This window comes from Lagopus muta, chromosome 2, assembly GCF_023343835.1.
Source record: "Lagopus muta isolate bLagMut1 chromosome 2, bLagMut1 primary, whole genome shotgun sequence".
NCBI classification, from domain to species: domain Eukaryota; kingdom Metazoa; phylum Chordata; class Aves; order Galliformes; family Phasianidae; genus Lagopus; species Lagopus muta.
In genome coordinates, this window is record NC_064434.1 from 88653518 (window position 1) to 88681086 (window position 27569).

A 27569-nucleotide genomic window follows, 5' to 3' on the forward strand; every position below is an offset into this window, starting at 1 on the left:
AAAACCAAAAAACCAGAAGCCACCACTAAAACTTTTTTTTTTTTGACTTTTCAATGAAAATATTACTCACTCCTGGATGGAGCAGAAAGTCTGTTGGTTTCTTTAGCCTAGCACATATGGATGTATCACAACTGAGTTAAGCTTGTAGAGCTGGGAGGGGTGGGGGATGGTTAGAAATAAATACTTAATTGAGCTAAGGCTCTTTTTGCTTTCTTTAGATGTCTCTCCTGGTTGTGTTTGAGTGATCAGCAGATTCTTTATTGGTGTGGAGTTTCAGGACTGTCTTAAGCAAAAACACCCTTATCTGTACTTGTGCAAAAGATAAACAAAGCTCGTTCCAAGACGCCCTCAATAAATTTCTACTTTGCCCTTCCCCAACCATTTCCATCAGGACTTATCTATTCTTACTTTAGATCTTTACTGCACTCATGTGAAACTGCGTGTAGGTGACTGCTCTATCGTAAATATAAAATTTACCAACTTCCCATCTCTTTGCGTGTGTATCAGTTAAGGGCAAAAAACACAGAGATTATTGCTTCTTAGGTTGCACAGATCCAAAAACGCTCTAAGGAGACTACAGCTATCTAAATGTGAAGTGTTATAAAAATCTTACTGCATAACAAGTAATTTAAAAAGCAAAACCAGTGATTTTTAAAGGTAACTTTTTCTGTGTTGAGAGCCCTCAAGTACATTTTTTTGAGAATGTTCCAAATGAGATATATTTTGTGAGATTTGCAGTCTTGCTGCTGCTGTGAATTGTACTTTGAACAATTTAGTATTTTGGACTGATATGAACTCCTACTAGGTAGTCTTTCTTTGGGTCAGGTGCCCCTGAAAGTGGGGAAGAATCTGTATTGAATGGAAATCTCAGTATGTTTGGAAACCACAGAACAAGGAAAAAAAACCCAAGAACAACCTATTTTTACCCTTTTATAAGTTTAAAAACTAATTGCAGTTGGAAAGGAGGAAGAAATAGGTTGCGTTTTTGTTATGTGGGCTTGAGAAATATTTCCTCTTTTGCTGTACTGAGTAAGGCAAATGTCTTCTTCGTAGATCCAAAGAAAGTGAAACTAATTGGAGTAAGACAAAAGGAAAAATAAAAAAAGTAATGAGACTAGAAATTCAGTCTTCTTGAAACTCTGAATTGACAAGATAGGGCAAATCTGAATGTTCTACTCTCCTTTCTACGATAAAAATGTTTTTCTAGGCTGTGGCTTTGTCTTCCCTGTGGCACTGTTTTCCCTTTGTATTTTAGTTCCATTTATTTGCTACTCTTTATAACATGGAAGCCTTACTTTTGTCTTAGAGTTTTTGTAGTTTTCTGGCATCAGATGCAGACAGTGCTGTTGGGTTGTGGTGGAGAATAGCTTGTCTCTGATTTTATAGCTGAAAATTTATGGGAAGTAGGACTTGCCTAAATTGTTTTAAAGGTGAGGAATTGGCATGTTCTTTACTTTGGCTTTCAGGACAGGAGAGGATCTTACAAAAAGAAGAATGTGACTCCCTGTATGGTGTTTGCAGATCAGACCTGAATTCTTTCACCTTAATTACTACTAAATTACTAAATTACTACTTATCCTTTTTAGTCCCCAAGGTAGATTTGTGTGTGCGTATGTGTGTGTGAAGTATTCCATCCCATGCAGGCAGTGATAAAGTGTACTGAAATTACCTGCATCTGTCTGTGGGGTGATGTTCACTAGTGGAAACATGCAGATATTTTGCATGTGTCCCCTATAGAAATTAAGTCTATAGTTTTGAAGATTAGTGTGCACATTCCTTCTAACTAGCTAGCTTCTGAAGTGCTGTAAGCATGGCTTTGGTCAAGTCTGGGGCAAGGCTAGTTTGTTACTGGTAGCATCCCCTACTGTTGTAAGTCCTGCAGACTGATCCCATCTCTTGTTCAAATATTGGTGCTTAGACAGGATACATAGGCAAATAAGACTATACAAATCTTTATTTGCCCACATGGGTCAGCAAAGAGATATTTCATCTCTTTGTCCTTGCTAGAGTGATGCTAAAGTGTTTGCGAGGAACCATTGCTTTAGTATATATATGATGCCTTTAATAGAAGCATGGTCAAGTTTTGTCACACTTCCAAGTGTAATAGACTCCTGGAATTGCCTGTGCCTGTATTATGATGGGCAGGATGCATTTCTGGCAAGGAAAACATGATTCAATGCAGGGAACTTCATGGAATATGAAAGCGCTGAAACTTTAAGCGCATTGGAGGAGGAGGCTTGGTTAAATAGCAAGAGTAAATATTTCAGTGTTTCTGTTCACCACCTGATGTTAAAAGGCAGAACTACTTTGTCACTCATGACCAGTGTAGGTAGTCTTGTGTTTCTTTTGTGCCCTTACAAGGAACAGGGTGAGCAGCTTCAAAACCAGGCTTATCTGGCCTTCATAGATGTGATATTTTGCTTCTTTCTCATCCACCAGGCCAGAGAAATATCCAGCAAGGGAAGAGGTAAGCTCTGAAGTATGGGATTAGTATTTGTCTTGCACGTCTCTGCTCCTCATGACTCCCAAAATCTGTCAGGCTTATGCTGAGCCACATGAAAAAGGCTGTGTGTTACAAATGTAACCCAAGCCATGTGTTTACCGTCTGAACTCTAAGTGGCAGTAAGGCAGAGGGGCTTCTCCTGAAGGAAGCAAGCTATTCTTCCAGGCCTGAAATGCCATGCTCCTGCCTCAGTGAAGACCAGATTTCTTTAGAGGCAATAGCCTGGTGTTTCAGAACTGCAAAGAAAAAGATTCTTTGATGCCATGGAAACCAAACAAAGAATGATAATAGTTTGCTACTTCTCTTGCCTCGGCAAAAAGCCATCAGTGTAGCCCTCAAGGATAGCATCCTTAGCAACCACCCTGCTGCTGGCAAGTCTGAGTAGTGAAGAGAGAAACACAAGAGGACGTGTTTTTGAAGAACTCTTGGCACTGTTGAAAAAGGTTACAAGTAGAGGTCTTAAGGATGGATAGAAGATTTCTTAAGGCTGAGAAGCAGCGCAGGGAACAGATGCAACTGTGACTGACCATGAACTGGGAACCTACTTGACAAGGTATGGTAAACATTGAGAAAAGCCCTGCTGTAGATCTGTTGGAGTGGGAGATGTGGAGGGACCTTCTGAAGATTGTAAACAGGCATACAGACCTTATGGAAAAACATGCTTCAGCAAACACTTTCCTGCTCTTCCTCAGCACAGCATGGCAGCCTCAAGAGCCTTCTTGACAATAAATACTCAAGAATGCTGGCAGCAGCAGGCCATTTTGCAGGTTCTCAAGCTTTGTTTTTCTCTTTTGCCTACTTACGACTAGCAAGCTTTAAGGGAGTCACCTCCAAGCCTGAGTGAGAGAGATAGCCTGCCTCAGCAGCCTCTGAATTGCATTGGACTGACCAATAGAAAGCTTCAGCCTAGCATAGCTGTCGAATGGGAGACCCAGCACAAATATACATACAGGCTATGGTCTGTTTTAACGCTGAAGGTATTTTTGTAATGCATATCTTCTTCACTCTTTGAAACTATTTCTAGTTCCACTTACGCCACTTATTTTATATTTGGATTGTCTCTTTTTGCAACTTTACAAAAGCTGTTGTACTCTAAAATGTCAGATATTTTCAATTTTCAGAGCAGTTTAGTATTGTGTATTACAGGCAAACTCAATGCCTAAACAGGAAAAGTCATCTCTGTTCTTTGCAGTTATTTAATAAGATATTGTACTTCCTAAATTTCTCATTCAGTGTGCATAAAAACTGCAGAAAGTGTAAAGAAAATACACTGTTTTAGTTTTATGTTATGCAAGTTTAACATAAAATAGAAATTCAGTCTCAAGGTTTTCCAGATCATTCTGCATACCAATCAGCTGTTGATTCTAGATGTACATGACCCCAGCTGTGTCTCAGCTTTGTGGAAGATACCATTTCAAATTGGTGGTCACTGGGGACCTTGTGAAGCACACCTTAACTTAGTCTCTGTTCAGATGCATGCAGAGATGCAGCATGTTTTTTGCTTGATGCAGATTCAGGGTGCCCTACTGGACCAGGAGAACTGGAAACTGTTTCACAGCCATCATGTGAAACTTTGCATCTCAGGCCAGCAGAATCTGCTTCAAAATGAAGAATCTCTTTGCTGAAGTGAGGGTTTTGGCCATGCTATGAAGGGTGGTGACTGAAGTCATCAAACACTGACCTCTGCATGGTGAGGGGATTTAATTTTGATGTGCAGCTTGGAGCTGAGCTCTGCACTGATGTTTCTGAAAGTGCTCTTTTTTAATCCTGAAATTCTGTGAAGACTGCTGTCAGAGGTTGTGGAATCAGCAGTAGAATTACCTTCTGTCACATGGTGTTTGTGGCTAGGGATAGAACTCTTGTCTTCAGTGAGATTAACATGAGAGGCTCTTGTAATGGCCAACAGCGATGCTGAAGTTAAATCAAGAGCTATGCTTCATTGTGTAGGTTGCAAAGTTAGAGCCTATTGAAGACTTGTGATGGACACAAATTGTTGCATCTTTGAAATCACAATCACATCATCCTTTTCCACTTGAAGTTAGCTCCGGCTTAACAAAAGGTGATGGTAGGAAAGGAACTGCAAGACTTTGGATGCTGGTCCCTAGTCAGGTAATCCCAGCTGGCTTCTGCTGTGAAGCTCAGAGTGTAGTCTAGAAATGGTACATAAGGCAGCAGCAGAGAAAGTCCTAGAATACCTGAGCAGTATACTGAGCATTTGGACAGGTTGCTGAAGTTAATCTTCAGATAGTTGTGTGGGTATAGGTAGTCTGACACTTTCTTTAGAATATGAATGCCTTATTTCTAAAAACAGATTAAGTCTTTGATTTTCTGTTAGCCTCTTTCCTGGTTTTTTTTTTTTCCTTCTTTATTCCTCTAGTTTTCACAAGCAAGCTGTCCTTTAGTTATTTTTCTTATTGCTGGCAAGATGCTGAGCTTGGGTTTTTCACCTGTTCAGAGGAGCAGACATATAATGCTTAATTGCCTTACTTCTGGAAATTGAGTATTTAGAGCTTGCTCTTGCAACAGAGTATGACGTCTTTCCAACTCTGGGGTCATCTACTAGACATTGCAATGGTGAAACCACACCACTTTAAAGAGCAAAGAAGAAAAATAGCCTGAAACTTGTAGAAAAGCTACTGAGAACTGTAGAGACATTAATGTTATTAATCATTTAAAGGTAGCAACTTAATCATTGAAGTTAATTAAAAAAAAATTAAAAAATTAGTCATTTTAAGGAAGCAACTATAAAATGCACATATGGAGAACAGTGTGTATGTACTGTTACTGACTGTGCCATTGTTAGTGATACTTTAGAGAAGAACCCAAGAATGTGTACTGTTTACTTCAGACTCTATGGACATGATGGGTGCAGAAGTCCAGTTCTGTAGCACTGTTAACACAACTGTGAACTTCTGAACAGACGCATGAACTTAATTCATGGTTGGAACATTGTGCATAAGAGAAAGTTTTGAAAGCATGATTATCAAGCAGTGTTATAAAAAAGTAATAGCTTGTAAATTGAAATCTTTTATAGTAGTCCTGAGGATTTTGAAATATTTTCTTTCATAACACATATTCCTTAGAATGCTTTTGAAATTGTGTCATGATTAAACTCTGCATTAGCAGAACTCCGTTTCAAAGCATCTGTTTTTTTAATGCAAAAAAATAGCACACACTTGTAAATACAAGACAGAAAAAGAAAGCCACCTTGACCTTCCTGGTAGCTTACTAGCATGAAGGACCTAAGGTAGGTCTGGAGAACAAACTTCATGCAGAATTATTTTCTTCTTTGTACCAAAAGCTTTAGTGATTTGTAGAATCTGGGCTGTTTTCTTCTAAGTGCTGTTGGTACTCAGCAGTATCTGCATGACAAGGAAAATCACAAGAGCCAATCAGTTAAATGAAGATAAATAATAAACTCTTTTAAACCGAAAGCCCAGTAGATTGACAAAAGGAAAATTACACCTTTGGAACATGTTCCAGGCTTTTGGAATGTGTGTTTTTGGCACTTTCTGTTGAATTTCACAGGCTATGCTAAAATAGGAGCTGCTTTCAGGAAATAATTTGGAAGGAAATAAGGCGATTGACAACGTGAAGGGAAACTGATTTTGGGGAGAGATATGAAGAGGTGCTCTGGTCCTTGACAATAGCACAGTGAATATATAGGAGGGCAAACACTATGTGGGGAGGAAATAGAATTAACTGGCTTAATGTCTCCAGTTTTTCTGCAAGTTTCTGATCATTTTCCTTTGTGACGTATTTATTAACAATGTCTCCAGACACTGACAAATGTGAGATGAACTTCTGACTTTCAGAAATTTAAAAATCAAAGAGTTTCACCTTTCTCTTCCTTTATCTTTGTATGTTAGAAGGAGAGACTTGGGGAGGCTGGGTTAGGCTAAAAAAGACTTTTTGTGTTCAGCTTTCCAAATGAATTTATCAGATTTGGGAGGAAGGGACTCTGGTCTGTGGTTTTAGTGGAAGCTGCATGTTGAATTTTTAGAGGAGGATCTAATGAATTCACTCAGTTTGCAACTAGAAACTTCTGAAAATTAAATTGTTAATGTGCCAGAGGTAAAATGTGATGCTTAGAGGTTGAACTTTGTCTTGAAAGACTTCTGCTTTAAACACTGTTCCCACCTCTGCCATGCAAACTTGGAGTCTGCCCTGAGAAATTACGAAGTACAAAATGGACAAAAGTCTCTGTGTATTAAATACTTGAACAGTTAGCACCTGCTGATTTTCTTGTTAATTTCTAGATTAATATGATGTAGCTAGCTTCCTTTTCCTAAGGCAGTATTAGAAATTATTGTACACCTTGCTATTAAAAGGATTTCATAAAGCTCATCAGAGAACAAGAGAATTCTGTTTATAATCCTGTATTTTATGTGCTTCAAACTTAAAAAGCCTCTAATTTACTTTCTCCTCTTCAGTGATCTCTGAATTATTTTGTATCTGTAATAGCTATAAGGCTTTGATTATTGGGATGGGTTAAGAATTCAGCAATTGATTCAACCAGGTTCTGCTAAGCATAGAAAGCATAAAAAGTCATTATTTTTTCTTTTCAAAATTTTGTTTTCGATGTTATCTTGGTTTTATTTACTTGCAAGTTGTTTTTTTTCCCCCCACTAAGGACAAACAGAAAACTTCTCCTTTCATCTTCACTCTCTCTGATTTATGATAAATTTAGTTTCCTTCGGCCTGGCATTTGCTTCAGCAGGCAGTCTTCCTTCAAGTACCACCCTGATTGATGTGTAATCTTTGATATCTTCCATTAGCCTCCAGGATCACTAAGTTCAAGGCCCTCTTGGAACCTAAGGAGCCCTGCCGAGGAACTGAAGGCCTTCAGAGTCCTTGGGGTGATTGACAAGGTAATTCTTCAGTGTCTCTTCAAGAGTTCAGTCATAAATCGACTGCATGCTGACATTTTGTCTTTGAAGCTGTGGATCTTAAGGATATGAAACAAAAGGGGAAAATGACTCAAATGCATCTGCACTTTAAAATAACAAAAGTAGAAGAAAAAAGGCTTTTATCTGAGCAATTCATGTAAGGCCATGCAAAATATATTTGAGCTAAAGGATAAGACACATGTTTGGTGGCATTCAGTAGGATGAGGCCTGTTTTTTTAAAAATGAATCATGGTTACAGTACTGGGGTAAGGACAAGTTGATGTGTTTTCAGTTGAATAAGCTGGTGGACATTTGAAATACAGACAGGTAGAAATTCCCACTTTGGAGCTATTGTTTAAAATGGTGTTAGAAGGATGACAAATGTTTGATCTCCATTCCTGAGAATTTGGAATTGAAATCCCCAGCAAAGACACAGATTGATCAGTGAAGCCAAGCTTCTTCTTGTCACCTGCAAGTAATGTCACCCAAAATCCCAGGGCCATGTTCCTCTATAAACAGTGAAGGACCATACAGATTTTTTTGCAAGCCTGATTAAGAGACCAGAAGAATTTCTGCTTTGTTTTGATAATGCTGATTAGTTGTCACCTTACCAAATATTTCTAGGATGACGCATTAATCAGTGGTGTGACAGTGGCTAATGTAAGACTGCAAAGGTTCATTTCCTCCTTCTATTCCAATTCCCTTGTGTCTTTTGAGTTCCTCGTATAACCCGTGGTTTGTGCCTGGTGTACTTGATGCATGACCAATTTATGCATTTCTAACTCGTATCAGAAAAGCTATCCCATTGCTTTAAGATCTGTATTTCTTCTTTCTTGTTAGACTGAACCTAGCTACAAATCTTTGTTTTTCTTGGCTTGTACTGTTGTAATTGTGTGGATAAGCTGATAACTCCTCAGAGGGCTATATACATTGGGTGTTATGGTTATTTTTGTCACACATAAGGATTTCTGATCCTCAACTTCATTTATCATCTTTGTTCTGTTTTTTAAGTACAGACTTTACCCCGTAAAGTGTTTCTCCCTGTATACATGTCAGAGATGGCTTTGAAAGAACAACTGTTTGATTGGTAGCCTCCAACTAAATGCCCATGCCAGTCATGGACTTTGTGAATTAGTCTGAGAGTATAAGGCTGAAGAAGTGTTGGAAAGGAACTGAGAAAAGCCTTTTCCATCTTCTCGTGTAGGAAAAAGGAGCAGTGACTGGAGAAAATGCTGGTTCTCGCAGTTGAGGTTTTAGAGTCCTTAGCATTGTGAGGTCTCCTAGATCCCTCTCAGAACATTTCTCAGGTGTTAAATGAATGTACCCCGATCTTTGAGGCAGTGCTGGGGAGAATTAGGGTTCGAAGATGACAGAAATACAAGATCTTAGTGCTGGAGATGCATGTGAAGAGTGGTTCAAGGAAACAGGCCTGTGTATACAGCTGTATGCTTGTGTGTAAACAGTACTATAGGGGTCAGAGTTAATGTTTAATTACTGGGTGGAAAAAGGAGCAATACTCCTTCAGCTGTCTTTGTACTCTGCATACATGCTTCCAAATTATCCTTATTACACTTAGTCTTGTCTTTTATCTTTTGTTTCTAAGTGTTCATCCAGTCGTGAGGCAAATGAAAAGGCACTCTAAGTCCAAACGTTCATTGAGTGATCAGTGAAGCAAAGATGTGTGTTTGTATGTGTGCTGGAAATTATGCCCCTGCCTTCGATTTAAACCACCATCTCCTTTCCTTCCTCACCATTGCTTTTTTTTGCCTCCTTCTCTGCTTGCATATACTCTATAAAGCTCATGTCTAGAGAAATCTAAATTGATGGGCAAGTTTAGTATCCTTGCTGAGGCGTGGTGTGTTTGTTCTTGAAAATCAATTCTGATTTTCAGGGCTGGCGTTGAAGATGCTGTGCTTCTGGACTCAAGTCTATAGCTGGTTCAGCATATGCCCGAGTTATGCCTGCAAATAGTATTCTGCTATTTCTAACCCTGAGGTAACTTCACTGGTTTCAGCAGAAAATGGATATGTGGATAGTAACAAGCCACTGACATTTTACTGCTGTCTTCCTTAGATCTGACTGAGACTAAGCACACTGAATGGAACGTGGTGGTGAGTGGCTTCCAGAGCTGTTCTTCCACTGCTGCTTGAGGCCCAGGCTGGTGTCTTGGCAGTGCCGACTGGAGCAAACCAGCAGTTAATCTTCACTCATCAAATGCTGAAAGGTTCAGCACCTCACCTTAGCATGATGTCTGTCCTTGTTCTTCTTTTGAAGCCCCTTGAAGTATTTGGAATTGGCTTCTTGTTCACAGATAAAATGCTTTCTGCTACCTGAAATGCTGGATATTTCAATTTTTTTTTTAGACTGGGCAAAACACTGGGCATTTCATTCTGGTCTGGTTTAGTGATGTGCCTTCTTTCCCTCTCTATCTGCCTTTTCACTTTCCTTGTTGCTTGAATAATTTTTGCAGCGTTGATCCCTTTTCTGCTGAAACTGAGAGAGTTAGGGATTTTAGCATTATTAAAATCCTGAAAGTGCTGTGAAAATTCATAGTAGAGCACCCATAGCAGTGCCTCGCCTCTCACCCTTTGCTTTTGCTCTCGTACAGAGGCTGTGGATATAAATACAACTGTTTTGGTAGACTTGAGAGGATCTGTGCTAGCGTTTGAGGAAACCACGTTTCTTAAATTCTGCTGCTGCTGTGCTTGCTTCGTGGTGCCAAAGGTTAACTAGATGGTGTTTGCAAGTATTTTATGGGAAGAGTCTACCTGTAGATGGCTTTCTGAAAATAGAGGTTTAATCTAATTCTGGATATTGCTCTTGTCCTGCAACTGTTGTAGGCTCTCAGCTCTGTTGCTGATTGGCAAGCGCAGCTCTTATTAATGTTACAGGGGTACCACATTGAAAACAGGCTAATATATAAATATTTTAGCTGCTGTTATCACCAACCAGGAATGATCAATCATTTTACTGGTTCATGTACCTTAAAGTACAAAACCTCTTTCTGGAGTACCAAGGATTTTTGCTTGCAAAATTTGACTAATTAAAAATACGAGTTGCAGATTCTGTGCTGAGTTTCTGCCCTAGGCAAATCTTTCCTTTGAAGCTACAACTGGCCCCTGAAGAAACTACTTTGTTACAGTGCTGCTGGATACCTTAACAATGCTGTTTCAAGCCCAATTTCTTATTCTTTAGAACCCTGTTATTTAGAGTCACTCCATTTAAAGATTCATCTTGAAAGCAGAGTACATTAAGTAATAACTATGCCTCTGTAACCAATGACTGTCTTTTATGTCTTTCCTGTCCCCTCCCCTAGACTCTCGTCAAGCCATATTGTCCATGTTGCAGTGGTGTGCTGTGATCAGTTTTTGATGAATGTCTGTATGTTTGAGCTTGTTGTTCAATACGCTGTTTGTTAAGCTTCCTTATACAACCTGAAACCTTATCAAATAAAATCACTCTCATCAGGGCCTTGCTAACATTATTTTGGGACCTTCTGAAGGGGATTCCAGAATTATTATTATTATTTTTTTTCCTGAAGAACTGGAAGTGGTTATCTTAATCTGTAGTAGAGATTATGTTTGTGACTGTTGTGCTGCTGTGAGAAGTTGTAACTGATTTAATATACGGTGATGAGTTGACCTTAGGAATGTGTAGAAGAACCAAATCAGGGGTAATTATTCAGAAAATGTGATTACTACCTGTCTACTTGATGAGCAAAAGTACAAAAAAGCACACACATAAAGAATCTGGAGTTCACATGTATGGTCTGCAGACCTATAGATGAATTCAAACAGATTGTGGTTAGTTTTAATGGAGTTCAGTCAGAAAGTAGGAGAAGTGGCCTCTTTTATGGCAGTGTGTGTGCACTGCATGAATGTGTCATGTTGTTGTGGCTGTGACCATTTAGTGTCTATTAGAAACTTCAACATTCAGCACTTTATGTGGAGGTGAGTTTCAAGAATGCTGCGGCTGTGAAACTGAATTGACTGCAGCAGGTCTTTGCTCTCACTTGGCTCTTGGGTGCACATTGCCAAGCTTCTTTCAACCATCTTGGGGGTCTGAAGGAGAGGTGGTGGGGGGAGAGGGAAGAAACTGTAATAAACAGTGTGAACAAGTTCAGACATTTGTTTTTGTTTCATAATTATGCTTAGAAAGAGAAACTGGCTGAAAGCATTACAAGGAATTGACCAGGTTTTAGCTTGCAAAAAGATGAACTTTTCTTTCTGTTACAGCCAACTGAAAGTATTAAAAAACTTAAATTTGAATATACGCTGCTTTCTAAGTATTTGCATTATTTAAAGCTGCACCTTTTGTCTTTTAAGTACACTATTACAGCAAGTCACAGAATATACAAACCTTAAGTTCCTTGGAATAATGGTGTGAAGGGAGGAATAATTGCAAACAGAAGATAATTCATGTTGCACAGGTACAAGGATAAGCAGTAATCACATTTTCCATACATATTAGCCAAATGTAATCTCTTTTTGCAACAGCAGAGGAAGATGAGTGAGAGTCTGAGTGATGTAATCTGAAAAGTGACAAGAATAAATCTGTATTAAGCAGATTTTTTAATCCTGGTAGCCTTGACAGCCAGCACAGCTGAGGAGAGCAGGGGGAATTGCATGCCTGTTTCTGTCTCATCACTACTGCTGTGCTGAGCATGGCAGTCGGCCTTTTGTCCGCCCTGCTGAGGCTTTTATGAAGTCCCAAGTGCTTGTCCTAGGATCAAGTCACCAACTTGTCTCCTTCCTAGTTGTCTGTCACTACCTGTAATGGGATTTTCCTGTCCACTGGTGGTATAAATGCAAGGAAAAAATCCTAGGTGAGCATCTGATACCTGTGAGTTTGTTGGACTTCTGCCGGAGGACCTGTCCTCTGATGAGATTGCAGTTGTTTAGGAGGTAAGGACCAGAATCATTATGTGACCCACTAGCAACATTGTTATGTGGGGTGTCTTCAGTGTAGAGCCACAATTTAAAAAACAAAAATGAGTAGCTTTTAAAGTAGCTCCTCAGCTGTAGTGTATCTTCAAAACCCTTTAGGTATCTGATACCACAGTAAGGAATTCTGTTCTTTTTTATTTGATCAGGCAACAGCTATTTTTCAACCTATGTTAGTGAACTTAGTCACGTTTGTGTAAGTGAATGTTTTGAGGTGTTTATTTTGATCAATGTTAAACCTTGCTCAAGTAAATCGAGCAGGACAAATATGTTCTGTGCCATGTTCTGTAAGTGGGGATTCTGGAAAAACATTAATATTATATACTGGGGGGAGGGGGAGAAACAAAAACAGAAAAGAAAGGAGGTCTGGGAAAGCAAATAACAGCAGTATGTTAGAGGGCTGCATTTATATTAAAGCCAGCTGCAGGAGGGCAGTGCATTTAGCAGTCCTTAGTTCTTGCAGTAGTGTCCCACGCGACCTTGGCTGGGTGCTTGGTGAGGTGACTGATGGCTCACCGCACTCTTTTTTCCTGGTGACTTGCCTGTTGCCTGCCTCTGGGTCTGTGATTCCCCTTATGCTGACTTCTGCAGTATTCCTTCGGTCTCTTATCTCTGGGCTTTGATGCATATGTTCTGAAGGTGGCCACAGTGACTTTGGGTGGCAGCAGATGGTAAACCTTCAGGCTGCCACCGGCTATACTGGTGTTAAGTTGGAAACTTAACGTTTGATGAAGAATCAGTAATGCATATGAAAGAGCTTTTACTGCAGAAATATCTTTTAATTAAAAAAAATTAGCATACTGAAACATTTGCTAATTTCCGTGCATTTAAAAATCCTAAAATTAACTGTTTTCTTAAAGCCAGACTATCGTTATTTACCAAGCAGGTTTTATTATGTTTTTCTCCAATTAATTGTACCTTCTGCACTGAATTTATTTTAATTTATTTTCTACTAAGCTGTTGGATACACTGTAAATTAAATCTAAGAAGCTAAATTTTTTAAGTAGCTGTTGTCAGCATCAGTATTAAGCATTGCGGTATTAAGCCTTGACTTAACCTCCATCCTCAGGAGAGCAAACCAAACAACAAAAACCCAAACAAACAAAAATCTTAAAATCACAAGTAGAAAAGTCAAAACATTGCTGCCATGCAAGGTTGCTGTGTTCGCATGTGTTTTAGTATGTGCCTGAGAACTTAACTGCTTACACAAAATAGGGATGAGTGGTGTAGACACTTATTTACAATATACATTTATGGCAATTGCTATTTTGCTGTCAGTTTTTTAATTTTTTTTTTACCATTTGGAGTTTGTCATCAACACACAAAAATAAGGGAAAAATGGGTAAGCAACAGTGCTGTGAAAGCCAGCGTGATGTGTAGACCTTGACTGTGTTAGTACATTAGTATTACAAATAGGATTTTGCCTGGTCTCCTTTTGTGTCACAGTCTAGTTGCTCAGTGCCCAGGAATGCCCTGCTGTGCATTTTTCTCCCTCCCCCCTGAGATAGGATGCTGCATGCTACAGCTGACAGCTCGTTGTTATGAGGTATTAAATATTACACCTTACACAGTAGTTGTCATCAGCAAAACAGGTTCCATCAGCTTACTGCAAGCCAGGAGCAGTTTCTAGTACAGGCATCTCAGTGTGGTCTGCTCAGGGAAGGACAGAGTTATGCAATGGGGAATGTTTTGTGGAATCCTGTTTTGTCCTGCTGTGTCATTCTGGTGGAGGTTTGTCGTTTCATATTTGAAAAAGGACTCTTAGAAAAACAATTGCTGATGAACTTGCAAACATTTTCCTTTTGCAATGGGAGGAAAATGTGATGGTGTGCAGATAGTAAAGACTTGTTGGGGTACATGGCTGTCCAGAACCTGGCTATGAAAAGCAAAGTGAAGAAGTTAAGTTGGCACTTGGGTCAATGATGATGTTACTGTTGGTCGGCAGCCTCGATAATGCATCTAAGAGCTGCTCCCCTTTCTCTGCTCTGTTCATCTGATACAAAGTCAAGCAAATGTGCTTGCGACAGTCTCTTTTCTGGTCTTTCCCCTTCCTAAAATAGCAGTTTCCTGGTGAGTGATTTAATTATTCTTGTATTTGTTAAATTATTTGGGTGAGTCTGGTTAAACCACCTTTTTGTAATATGCATGCAGCTGCCTCTCTTAGAAATAGATTTTTGGTCTTTATGGGCCCCTGTAAATTCTCTGGTCAGCCAGGGTCAAATGCAGTATCAGTGGGCAAAAAGTTCCTTGCATGGTTCTTGTTGGGCTGCTTGGGATTGATCTCCTGTGAAGCTAATAATCTTGTGGAAAAGTAAGCATTGAATCAGCAAACAAATAATTTTCCATTAAATAAAGTGGAGCTGTAGCTCATCATCACTGGGGGCAAGTTACGATGCTTGATGGGGAAGCTGGTTAGTAAGACTGGTTAGTCCACCTAGGCAGTTAACCTCAAAAGTGCACAAACATTATTTGTTATTACAGTTATAAAACCATAGCTGCTCCTTTCAATTTGATGTTGTAATATAGCAGCAGATGACGGCAGCCCTAAAGGGACCCGTTGTCTGCTTTATTCCCGTTAGTCGTAGTCATTCTATATGTCATCTTATAGGGTGAGGGCTCAGTGTTCTGTTCTGTTTCACCATATGCTAATACAGTGCTGATAAGCAAGTGTGAAAAATGAAAGGGAGGAATACATTAATTGTATTTGTGCAATAAGGTATGCTATCAAAGGTAATTATTTCATGACAGTTTTAGTTATAGCAGTTGTTTTATCATAAAATAAAGGATGGCTTTAGGAGACTTTTATTGGAAAGACAATTGTATCAAATTAGTACCAAATTAGATTTTTGCCTTTATAAAGGTGAGCAAACCCATGAGCAGTTTTTAAATTGGTGTCTCCTACTCTACAAATGAATGAATCCTGTCTGAGGGTTAAAGAAGCTATTATTCTGTCCTTTATGCTGACAGCTTCATTACTGATAGGCCTACTGTTGATATTAAAAAAATGTTTGGCTCCTTATGATCTTCGTGCATGCAACTAAAATATTAATACAGACCACAGAACTGTTCATTGAGATATGACTTTAAATGAGGTTGATGCTTGTAAATCTGGAGAGATACAGATGTTAAATGCTGCCATTCCTTTTCCTACACAGCTGTATGGCTAATAATTTCCAAGTGGCTAAAGCTCTTGTTAGCAAGAGTGCTGGTGTGTTAAGAATGGCCCTATAAATAACTTTAAGAACTGAAGTTGAAGGTGCTTCTTTTAAAGACTATTGTTAACTAAACATTATTGCCAAACAGATGGAAAGCATTCACCAGCCTGATGTTTTTAGGTCTAATTATATTATCGCCACTCCTGGTACGGCTCAGTTGAAGAGGTGTATCCAGAGGCCAATTTATAATCATTTAGCCAACACCTGTTTGGGAGATATTGACAGTCAAAGGGCACATTTTAAAAAAAAATCACATATGTTCTTGTATTTATTGCCTCAGTGTGAACAGTGTCTAGTTACAAATAAACTTGGGATAAGAAGAAAGTGACGGTAAACACATGATCGTTTTCAACTGTTCTTTATCTGTCTTCGTCTGGCACCTCTTGCAAGTGGCTTTTATTTTTCTCTTGCTCTTTGGTTTTCTTCACTGTTTGTATATCGTTTGAATTCTTTGCCTTTGTAGTTAGGCAAGGATAAGTAAATCAGTTTTATGGTTACCATTTCTTCAGCTGGTTTCTGGAAGATTCAATCAAGAGACCTGAAAGATTGTTTGGAGAAACTCCATGATGTAGGGACATGTGCCATTGGCATGGAAATGACATGTCTTTTCTTTCTCAAAAATTGTCAGTAATAGCAATGTCTGATGATATTTTTTTCACTAGAAGACAAAGAAAGGCTGTGAATACTGGGTGCAACCCTAGTAAAAGAGGAAGTCTTTGAGAAGGAAAAGCGGCTCTCCCTTTATTTCTTTCAGTGAAATTTGGTGAGAGCAATGATGTGGAAAAACTCCAACTCTCTTTCTCTTACTAGAGTGAAATGCGGAGGGAACGAGGGCAGTGTTTGGAAAGTGGCATCTCAAAAAGCAGTGCTTGTCTTGCTGCAGCCACAGGTTTGGGAAAGTCTGCGCAGTGCTGCCCTGAAACTTCCCCTCATGCTACTTACATCTTCACCTTATTGCAGGCACTGCACGTGGTGGCTCTTCTGGCAGAAGAGGAAGTCAGAAGGTGCAGAGAAAGTCAGTTGTGAACTTGGTAGGCTTTACCTTGCAAGGGCCAGTGAGCCCACCATTGCCCCACAGAGTAGAGACGGGGAGGCTGAATGCTGTATTGTGCTTATCCTGTCACCTGGCAAACCCAGAATGTGTTGCTCCAACACATTGTTCCTCTACAAGGAGTCTTTCTTGGTGAATCTCTAAGTGCAGTTGCTGCATCTCGTCCACTGAACGCTGAGTTTGGTAACCCCAGTGCTGACATTTTCAGCCCTTCAGGATTTTAATTTTTAGTGTAACCAAATCTTACTATTTACATCAGGTATTTACAGTGTCTACTGTAAATAAGCAGTGAGTGTGTACTCTTGTTCCTAAAGGAGAGTTGATCTCATGCTTGTCATTGTTTTTGTGGCTGTCTTGCAGCTGGTGCTTTTCAAGTACATCCATGTTCTTGGAGTTTACGAACAATTCTTAAGTGTGTGTGATTTGAAGAAAGAGGTGCAGAGAGTTCCAGCTCCCTGAAGATAAACTTTTCCCAAAATATATGTGTACATAATTCTTGTTTGTTTTGTTTTCAACATGTAAAATAACAGAGCTTGCTAAGAGGCAGAACATGGTCTAGTACTCCTGTCATCACTGGATTGTACTTTCAGCAGAGGTAATGCAGTCCTAATAGAGATTTTCTCTGTGGCTGTAGGTGTACTTCTGCAGCAAACCCATCCACTTTTTTTTTTTTCCAAAAGAAATCCTTATTTTTGTTGTTACCTTAATACTAGTTTTGCAGGGACATGAAAGGAACTTCCTTACAGCCATTCCTGTTGTGGTTTATGAGCGTGGCAAAATAAAAGGGCAGCTGAGGCATGAGACAGGAGTGGCGGTATGCAGTTTGCAAACTTTTGGTTACAGAACATTCCTTGACTATCAGGAAAAGGAAAAGCATTTGGTGTATAGAAAGCTTGATCGGGGGGGAGGTGGAAATACTGTAGTAAGAAGGTAGGTGCAGTGAATTAGGAGAAAAGAAAATAATACAAGTGATGTAACATAGGAGGCTAGTACAATGTGGACATTATTTGTGTGTTTTATTTTGTTGCTGCAATTGCATTTCTGTAATTTGTATTCTGCTAAATTATTTCTACAATTATAAAGTAGTGGTTTTCTTTTTAAGGTTTGTTCTTTAAATTAGCTGATTGGGAATCAGGCAACATTCTAGTAGCTCTCTAGAGATCCAATTCTCAATCAAATTTATTTCTTTAAAAAAAAAAGTTGTTTAACAAATGTGTGTTACAGGGCATTAATTTTTGTTTTCATCGTGACATATTTCACTTTGTTTGCAAGAATATTTCAATATTAAGTTTGAGAATCGAGTATTGTCATCTTACTCATGTGAATTTTAAATGTTTCTCTGAACACTTTTTGCTTAGGTTTTACTTGTAATGGACACTAGAACACAGCAGACTTTTATACTGAAGGTAAGTAAAGTCTTCTTACTTCTCTGAACAGACTGGCTTCCTAGTTTATACAACCATACAAGATCACTTTGCATCTAATGTGCCAAGTTATATATATCCATATTAAGTGCACTGGAATCATTTTTCTCAGTATTCGATCTTTTCCATTCCTTTCTCTGTGTAACTTCTCATAGGTGCTGGTTTACTCACTTGATTTGCCACTTGTTATTGATGTTAATACTTCAGTGGGCTTTGGTAAAGAATCACTGTTTCAACATGCTTTGTAAAAGAGCCATCAGACTCTACTGACTCAAGCCATACGTGTGCTTCTGATTAAGGAAGTTAAGATGAAAATTCTCCTTAGCCCAAGTATACCCACAGCTCATCGTCATGGCTGGGTTGCCCTTAGTTGAAGAGTATTGTATTGACCAAAAGGGATTCTGGATGAAGTGGATGACTGGTCTTATTCAAAATTGCTGTTTTATGGTTTACATCAATAGACTCTGAAAACTGAATTTAATGTTACTAAGCCATTGAACTGCCAAATAGTTAAAGGTTGAGGATATTTTTTTTATATTACTCTTTTGTGTTTCAGAAAGTGCTCAGATGAAGATCCCAACATACTTTGAGCATCTGTGTTGCTGAGAGTTGATTTAGTCTGAGTCTTGTCTTTGTGGCTATTATTTCAGACTCCCATTGAAATTAATGACATGACTGATGGGAGGAAGGGCTGAAAAAGGATGTCCCAGACATGGAGCTATAATTAGCTAACATTTTATAATGTGGCTTCAGGACTGGTTTACGACCCTATCTTAACTTAGTGCATTTGGTTATTGAAGTGAGTTGTCTTAAGTTTATGCAGGGTACAGAAAACCTTTTTTGTTCCTCAGAAAATATTATTTGTGAATATTGTATATTAGAACCTCACTTTATCTGCTGGCAGATAGGGAAACATTGAATTTCCCATTTCACTGCTTATGTTTATCAATACTGTAATAGGTCACATTATTGACATAATTTTTTTTTCCTTTCCCTATTCCCTCCCTTTCTCCCTCTCACATCAATTTTTTCACTTCTGGCAACTTCATCTCTGTGCTACCTCCCAAAAATCATTACCTCTCAAGGAGATTAATCCTTTCCTTTCCTTTTTGTTGTGGTTACTGCGGTTGTCTTTACTAAAGTACAATGGAAATGTGAGGATTACCTGTAAGGCTAGGGCATTCTTTTGTCTTTAGAACTTGAATTGAATTTTTTAATAGTGTCTTTTGGTCATGCACAAAAATAAATTTTTAAAAAAGGTCACAGGGAAATAACTGAGTGTCATCCTGATGACTTAGTTTGAGAGAGATTCTAATAAAAACATTGACCCATGTAATTGATTTTAATGGCAGCTTTGTGCCATCTTCTGTTCTCTGGAAATGTGCCAGATGCCATCAGCACAGCCTCGGGGGACCGAGGGGCATAGAGCAGCAGATGAGTGGTTTCTCTGAAGCCCAGAGTAACTCGGATAGATTAGTTTGGTTGATAAACACAGAGCACAGCAGGCTCCAAAGGCAACTGAGGGTACAACTGACCTTTTTGTTCTCTGTCAGGGTCTAAGGAAAAGTAGTGAGTACAGCAGGAGCAGAACGACCATCATCCCCCGCTGTGTGCCCAACATGGTGTGCCTGCACAAGTACATCATCTCCGAGGAGTCTGTCTTTCTCATATTACAGCATGCAGAAGGTTTGTCTCTCATTTAAGTATATTGCTGAAAAAGTCAGAGGTGTAGGTTTTAATCAATCATACATTTCAGTGTCAAATCAATCTCTTATGTATATCTAATTAAAATATTTTTCCGTGCCTTAGAGATGTCATGTAAGACATCTCACATCCTCCCTCCTCTTCTTTCCCTTCATTCTCTGGTAGATCTGATTCCTTTTTCAAACAGCCTCTAATCCTGATGGGTCTGTTGCACTGTAGCATTATTGAAAGTGTCCAACAATTAATTTCTACCAGAGAGCAAGTGCTTTTAACTGCAACAAGTATCTGTAGTATTTACAGTCATCTTTAAGAAACCAAGTCTTTGGCTACTTTTGTAAACTTTGGCAAGTACATTTGTGGTTAAGTGACAAGCATTCCCCTAAGAGTTGAATAACTGTCTGCTAAAAAGCCATAAATATTTGCCTAGTAGTTAATATTACATAGTTACTCTGATCTGGATTTTTAAGAAAATAGCTAGTGGCATCACATAGGAGTTCAAAGCAGAACCACAGAGCAGTGCCTTCAAACTATTTATGAAATTTCTGTTAAATGTACGGGGAACAGGTGGCAAAAAATAATTACATCTTGATTTTTTTCCTCTAACACCTGGATTTAAATATTCCTCAAATGTAATTACCCACATTTATTTAGAATGAGTGCAGAATATAAATTTTGGGTTTGCTAATAGTTCTCTTTTTAGGAAATGTTAACAATTTAGACACAATGACTTGAAGGATATGTAGCAGAGAGAAGATGATTTTATTGCATTGAATATTATTGTTTTTACTCCTAATAACTTACATTTTAGCATTTTTATGAGCAATTTATGTCACGTGAGGCCAGCTAAAGTTGGCTTTAAAACATGAATAACTTTTTAAGCTATGTGTGACAAGGTTTTGTCACTACGAGTGTTGCATGAAGAAAGACCTCACGCTGTTGTACTACTGGTGGTGATGCTGGGACTCTGTACAGTGCTACTTTTTTGAGGTCTGTATGATTCAGCCAAATAAGTTAGAAGCCATCATCTGAACTGTAATTTACATGTAAGCTGGTACAGTTTGAGAAGTAATAATATTCAAACAACAACAAAGCACAACAAAGCCTAGGCAGATACCAGCTGACCTTAAGGCTAGCAGAATGAAAGAATTAGAGACCAGATACCGCAATAATGCAACTGTTTCTAATAGTTCTTCACTATTTGAAGACCTGTTCTCCTGGGAAGAATGTCCCTTCACAAGACAGATGGAAAACCGGATGTATTACCAGAGGAATTTGGGGGAATAGTGATCACATGGAGAGAACAAAAATGTAAAGGCAGGCTTAATTTAATTTGATTGGTTGACAAAGATAATCTCCCCAAAGTGATAATTTTTTTTGTGTGATGACAGTGATAAAAATGGAGATGTTGTATGATTAGAGCTCTTCCATTTAAGAGCAGAAGCCTCAGCTTAATGCTTGGATAGAGTATATGGAGTATATTCGTTAAAAAAGAGTAACTCTCTTCTAGTCATCTTTGACCTGATCATGAGTCCAGTTAAGTGTTCTTGGCCTGAATGTGTTGCTCTTACCAATGCTGTCTGTAACAAAAGTTTAGAGTTCTGTGGTGAGAAGATCTTCAATTTACCAAATGCCTGCTAAATCCTATTTGTGCAGCTTAGAGTCTTGTGTGGCACCCTGTGATATCTGCTTGGTTTTGCCAGCGGTGAAGGTGGTGTCTGTCAGGCATTGTCATTTTGCCTGGGCAGTCAGCAAACAAATACTTGGAAGCAGCCAGAGCTCATATGCCTTTCTCTGGCTGTGGGTCATGCATGCAAACAGGGAATATAGGAGAGAGATAAATTATTTTGAGGTGGAGCTGGGAGAGAGCGTGCAGGTGAGATGGTGAGATAGGAGTACTTTCTGAAGAGAGTTCTGAAGGGGGAACAGTGAGAAGGGGACATGGGAGGAACCGGGGAGCATTACAGGGATACAGGACTGTTAGACTGTACTGGGGGGGGCTGGGTGAGCTGGCAGAAAGGGATTTCATGTGGGTTAGGGCTGTTACTGACGGTGCTTTCGAATATAAGCTAATAAACTGCAAAGAGTTTCCCCTCATTTTCTGAAAAAACAAGTTGTTTGGAAATGGATTCACCTCTGTTTTTTTCCCACTGCTGTAAGTATTTTTTCCTAATGGCCAGGGAATTATCAAGGTTAATGTCTTCAAGGATAGTCCCCTGCATTCATGAAATTATTGACTGGCCTCTGAACATACAAAGGGGGAGAGGAAGATAAGTGGTGTTTTCTGTTCTAAAGAGGGAGAACTGGGGCAAAAATCGATGAGTAAATTGCTCAAGAACACGTACAAAAATTATATTGCAGGTGTAGGCCCTGATCCCAAATCCCTATTGAGCAATAATTTTGTGTTGCTTTGGAACTGCGTGACCTGTGTACCTCACCATGTCCCAGGAGACCGGTGCTGGAAAGCAATTCAGCAGAAATGCTGAAGTTGTCTTGTGGATTTTCCTAGTGCTGGAGAGAACATGGAAAAAAAAATAACCCACTGATGATTGTCTCGAACACATCAGTCCTTTGTTAGAAGAACTCATCCTTTAAACAGGGATAAAAACACTAGGAATATCTAAAGATATTCTCTTAAAAAAATTTGTCCATCTCACACCAAATATAAATAGAAAATGTGCTTGTAGGGAAGTTTGAAAAAGTATGAAGATTTCTAGGACAATGCTTTTAAAGTGATAATCTCTGAAACTTTATTCCATCACTTTGTGAATGTTCTTTACATTCATACTCAAAGTAGTTCTGTTCCAATGGAAAATACTGCCTGTCTAATTTATAAGTATATTGTTTTGTGGTGATCTTTCATGTTAGCCATGCTATCAGTATCACTGAGTGGTTCACAGGTAAAATATTAATTTTAGTGGGCGATGGCTTGAATTACAGCTAATTCAGAGGGTGTTTAAATGTTATGTTAGGTATTATGTATTTGGTAAGGAGCTTGCTAGCTCTTACAGTGCACCTTAACTGCATTAGTAAGTTCAGCACTGTTGGCTTTTGTATGGAATTCTGAAAGCTCGACCCCAAACTCTTGCTCCAGATGAAGACTTTTTTTTTTTTCAGTGAGTCATAATGCTGTTACACACTCAGATTGGTGAGTGAGCTCTTGGGTCCTCTAACAGGCTTTTCTCATAACTGCAGTCGGAGGCTTGAAGAGGGCCTTGGAATCACAAAAGTCAGTAAAGTTATCTTGTAGCTTTGTTGGAAGGCACTTGGCAAGTTCTATTGTGGTAGAGAGCCAATCTGATATTAACAAGGCCTCGCTTCTTCTTGGCACTAAGAACTGCAGAAATTTTAGAAACAGATGCTTCAAAAATAGGCTGGGGGGCTTCCATGGGACATCAAAGTTTAAGTGGCTGTTAGAAGCTGTCAAATCTCTTTAAGCATAAATAAGGTGGAGTTCCTGTCAATCTGGAGAGCACTCAAGAAACTTCACGCTGAAGAGGCTTGCTGCATGCAGGAATTGGTAGACAACAGGGTGGTAGCATTTTGGTTTGCAAAGCTTGGACTTGTTGTTAGGAAAGGAGGCAGTTCTAGCTGTAAGGACTTGGCAGAGATCAGAAAGGGTAGGAAAGGTGATGTAGTCATTGGCAAGGGACTCTTTCAGAAGGCTGCTTTGAAATAATAGCTTTTGCTTGAAGTGCTTTGGGAAGTGGGAGCTTTGCCTAAACTAGCAAACTTCGTAGCAGAGATTCACCAGCAGCAGTGGAAGCAGTTGTGTGTGTGAGGCTCTGGAGTTTGTAACTATTGTCGTGTTAGAGATTAGGTTGAGATTAGCTTCCAGTTCCTGTGTGTGCTGCAGTGCTATTGTGACTGCTGTGAAATATTGTTATTTTATCATGATAATGTCTGCATGTCTGGCTCCCTTTTGGTCTAGAAACTATGCAAAGATAATTATGTTGTCATTGTATATTAACATGATGAAGTTTAGCTGCAGCCATGTCTTTACTGAAAAGAAGGACAGTAATTCTAAGAAAACCGTAAGGTTGTTCTTTTTCCTGGAATATTACTTCACATGAAGTACATAACTTGTGAATGGCAGTCCTGGCCGTAAACAAATTTTTATGCAGTGAAGTAGAGAATTTAGCCCGATTTTGCAGAATTGTTCAAAAAGATGTCTGACAGTGCTTTTTTTCTAAATTTTTAAATTTTTTTTTTTTTTATAATCACAATTATTTGAAGGCTCAGGCTGTTTACTTTCACTTTTTGTAGACTTTCCTAAATACAACGATTACCACACTCCAAAATGCATTCTGGTTTTGTAGAAATTGATGTACAGTATTGTCCTTCAGAGCAAACTCATGGGCTAAGATAGCAAAAGCCAATGAAATCTTTTGAATTACATCCACTTAGGCAGTCTTTCAGGCTGTGGAACTGAAATAGTAAGTGACCGAGTACCTGCTGAGGAAAAGACCATCAGGTTATGATTTTTTTCATGTCAGCTAGAGCAAAAACATGGTTAGGAGAATAAATTTGCTGATCTGTTAGGTTTCCTTTTATCCTGTGGTGTGTACAGTATAGTCTCTGTATCTTCTGTTTGATGTGCCTGCTTCAAAGTCCTATTAATAACAAAACCTGTAGAAGTGTTTGATAGAATATTAAAAAAAAATATGGAACTAACAGTATTCCTATCCAGCTTCATCACTTGATCACTTTATTTTGAAATTCTGTTGTTTTTTTTTAACACTAACTTCTTCGATTCCACCTCTTGAAGCACAAATATCACCTTCAGAGTATTGAAAATATGGTGAAACAAAGCACTTCTGACAAGTAATTTTATATTTAATACCTGCAGAAGGAGCTTTGATTTTTGTGTGCTAGTAAAACTAGAAAGAATAAGCTAGACTGGTTATAGTGTCTATTTATGGTTTAAAAAAAAACCAAAAAAATCTTAATGATGTTAATACTGTACTTATGAAATCGTATTAAATACTAATAAACTTTAGCTTAAAATCATAGCTTTTATAGTTATTTAGTATATTAGACTATTTGACAGTGACCAAAGCTTTCTTGTTTGGATTGATTTCTGTAATTTTAGTTTTTATAGATTCCTGATACTATATTAGCATGGCTTGCTAATGGGTTTTCTTGATCTTACACAACACATGGGGAGAGGGGGAAAGATTATTAGTATGTCATTCATAAAGGCATAATTATATACCCAGATACAAATATCACTCTTGTTTGACCCTGGATTGGACATTTTCAAAAAGGAATAAAATTGTTGTTTTTCATATAGAACACAATTATTGAATAGCATTTATTTACATAGTTCCATTTGACCAGGAGGCCAGTCTTGAAATATTTGTGTGTAAACATATTTGGACATAACATTTTTTTTTTTTTAATATTTACTTGCATTTAACTACAAATTGGAGTTGGAGGAAGTAGTTATTTCCACTATGATTTCTCAGTCCAAGTGATTATTAATAAGCAACTTCTTTCTTAAGAAGGTAAGATAATAACACGTTCACTAATGGAAAATGAGTCGTAGTTCTCTTTTCACAGGTAGACATTTGTGAATTTCTTAAAGCTATAATGATAAAGAGAGAATATTTTTTGTCTTGTGCAAAACCTATTCTTGCTGAAAGCATTCGAAATGAAATATTTTTAAGAAAACAGTTTGAACTTCTTGACTCTTCCATTGAGCTTTCTGTTAGACTTTGAAGGGCTGATCTCAACATATCTGTTTTCCTTCCTTAATCCTTCTTGAGTTGATTCCTTTCTTAAGCTGTACTAAGACTTTGAGCAGAGGCCAAGATGTAGTGGAGACTGAATGAAATCTTGCATTAAGTGAGGTGGAGGGAGCAGAAGACAAGAACTGCACCAAGAGCTTGGCATGTGCTTGAAAAATGAGATAGCGCTGAGGAGAATTCCATGCTGCCAGACAGTCCAGCTCCTTTCTGTCTTAGCATAGGATATGAAGTGTTTAGTTTGGTGAGAGACCTTCAGATGTGACATGCAAAAGCATACCTGGTGTCCAGTAACGATGCAGGAAAAGAATGCGACTATAGACCATAGCAACAATGTATTGAGCTTTCTGAATCCCTGGGTCTAAGCTCAACCCAGACCTCTATTAAAAAATGATTTTTGTATAGACAAAGGACTGATCATGACAATATCTGTATTTAAAGCCATTCCTGGAAGCTGAGATGCCGTTGCGCCAGGCACTGTGCAATGCTGTGAAAATGCAAAGTGAGTCTTCGTCGGTCATATTCTGTGAGCACCTTTTGAAAGCTGAGATTTGTGCTTTCTTACAAAAAGTACTGGGATAATAAATACTAGTAATATGAAGATGGAAATCGTATTTGCTTGTATTAATGAATATAATGCAGGAGGATAGTTTCAAATGAGATTTTATTGTTCAGTATGAAAAGACCCTTAGTAATTCCTTGCCTAATTAATACATAGGGAAAAATCATTTTGTGAAGACTGTCTACTTAAAATAATCTAATTGAAATAATGAATAAAAAAATTGTTGTAAAAATACTGTTTCATCAGAATCTTCTAGTATAATTAAACTTTTGTGCTGTTGCTTTTGTCTTGGTTGGAAGTGTGAAAAAGAGGAGAAAATCTTTCAGACAAAATAAAAATGTTTTCTCCTTTCTTTTGCACCAAAAGGCTTTAAGAATAACAATTCAGAAGGCTCAGGGAGACTGCAGTGTTCAGAAGGCACGGCAGTGCTGTCATATTTGAGGCAAGTCTCTTCATCTTAAGGATGCACGTGAACTCCACCCTCACACAGGGACAAACAGTGTCCTGATTGTGTGGTACTGCTGGCAGGACTGGGATGCTCGGTTCTTGCCAATGCACACAGCTATTTTGCTTGTACCCAAGCAGGCTGGGAGTACGTTGCTGTCCCAGGAGGCAGCTTGCTTGGTGACACTGGCAGGAGTTGATTCTCTGGCTTTGCTGGGACACAACATTGCACCTTGTCTGGCTGTTGTGGCATGATACATAGGTATTTGAAGACGTGATATGGCCTCACTTTGAGCACTGTGAAGGTGGTGAAAGGTCTGGAGGACAAGGGGTATGAGGAGGAGTGGCTGAGGTCCCTGGGTTTGCTCAGCCCAGGGCAGAGGAGCTGAGGGGAGGCCTCGTGGTGGATCGCAGGGAGCAGAGGGCAGCGCTGAGCTCTGCTGTGTGTGACAGCGACAGGGCCCAAGGGAATGCATGAAGCTGCAGGAGTTTGAGGAGTATTTGAATAACACTTTCAAGGCATGGGATTTGAACACTGGATGGTTTGTGTGGAGCCCAGAGTTGGATTCACTGACCTTGTTGGTCCCTTCCAACTCAAGATTCATTCGGTGATTCTACATCTTTGGGTGAATCTGAGATGCTTGTGTAATACAGCAGCGAATACAGCAAGTCTTGTTCCCTTCTATATGAGCATCACTTCCATTTGTTCCTGACATACTTTCTTGCTTTAGAAAGTGGCAAGAGTCATTCTGACCCACTACATCAATTTGTAGCTTGCAGGCAGAACTAATAAATTTAAATTGTCATATTTACAACTACACTCAAGCTGTTAGAATTCCCTCTTAGTATTTTTTATATATTTAGTTTCACCACAACCACTGAGATATTTTTTTTTCCCTTAAAAAGAAGTCTTGTCTTAGCCAGGGGGATGAAGAGCAAGAAAACTCCACATTATATTATTCAAATTCATTTTTAAAGTATCAAGGGTTTTCTGCCTTTGATAACTTAGTTTTGAAATACCTGGAAATATATAAAACCTGTTCCTAGGCAGTGAAAAATACTTTCTTCTTTCATTGTTCTTTTTAAAGGA

The 27569-nt window shown here is 38.8% G+C and overlaps 1 protein-coding gene across 5 annotated transcripts in view; it reads left to right on the forward strand.

Annotated features, from left to right (window-relative positions):
- The window catches only part of RPS6KC1 (ribosomal protein S6 kinase C1), a 94914-nt gene that overhangs the window by 41160 nt on the left and 26185 nt on the right, over nt 1–27569 (forward strand). For all 5 annotated transcript variants that reach the window (XR_007375106.1, XR_007375104.1, XR_007375105.1 and 2 more), the window contains 3 exons: nt 7282–7374; nt 17960–18007; nt 19579–19711. Coding sequence is in view for 1 of the 5 variants with exons in the window: in XM_048936057.1 (XP_048792014.1) it covers nt 7282–7374; nt 17960–18007; nt 19579–19711 (274 nt within the window). In the remaining 4 variants the exon portion in view is untranslated. The remainder of the gene's footprint in view (nt 1–7281; nt 7375–17959; nt 18008–19578; nt 19712–27569) is intronic.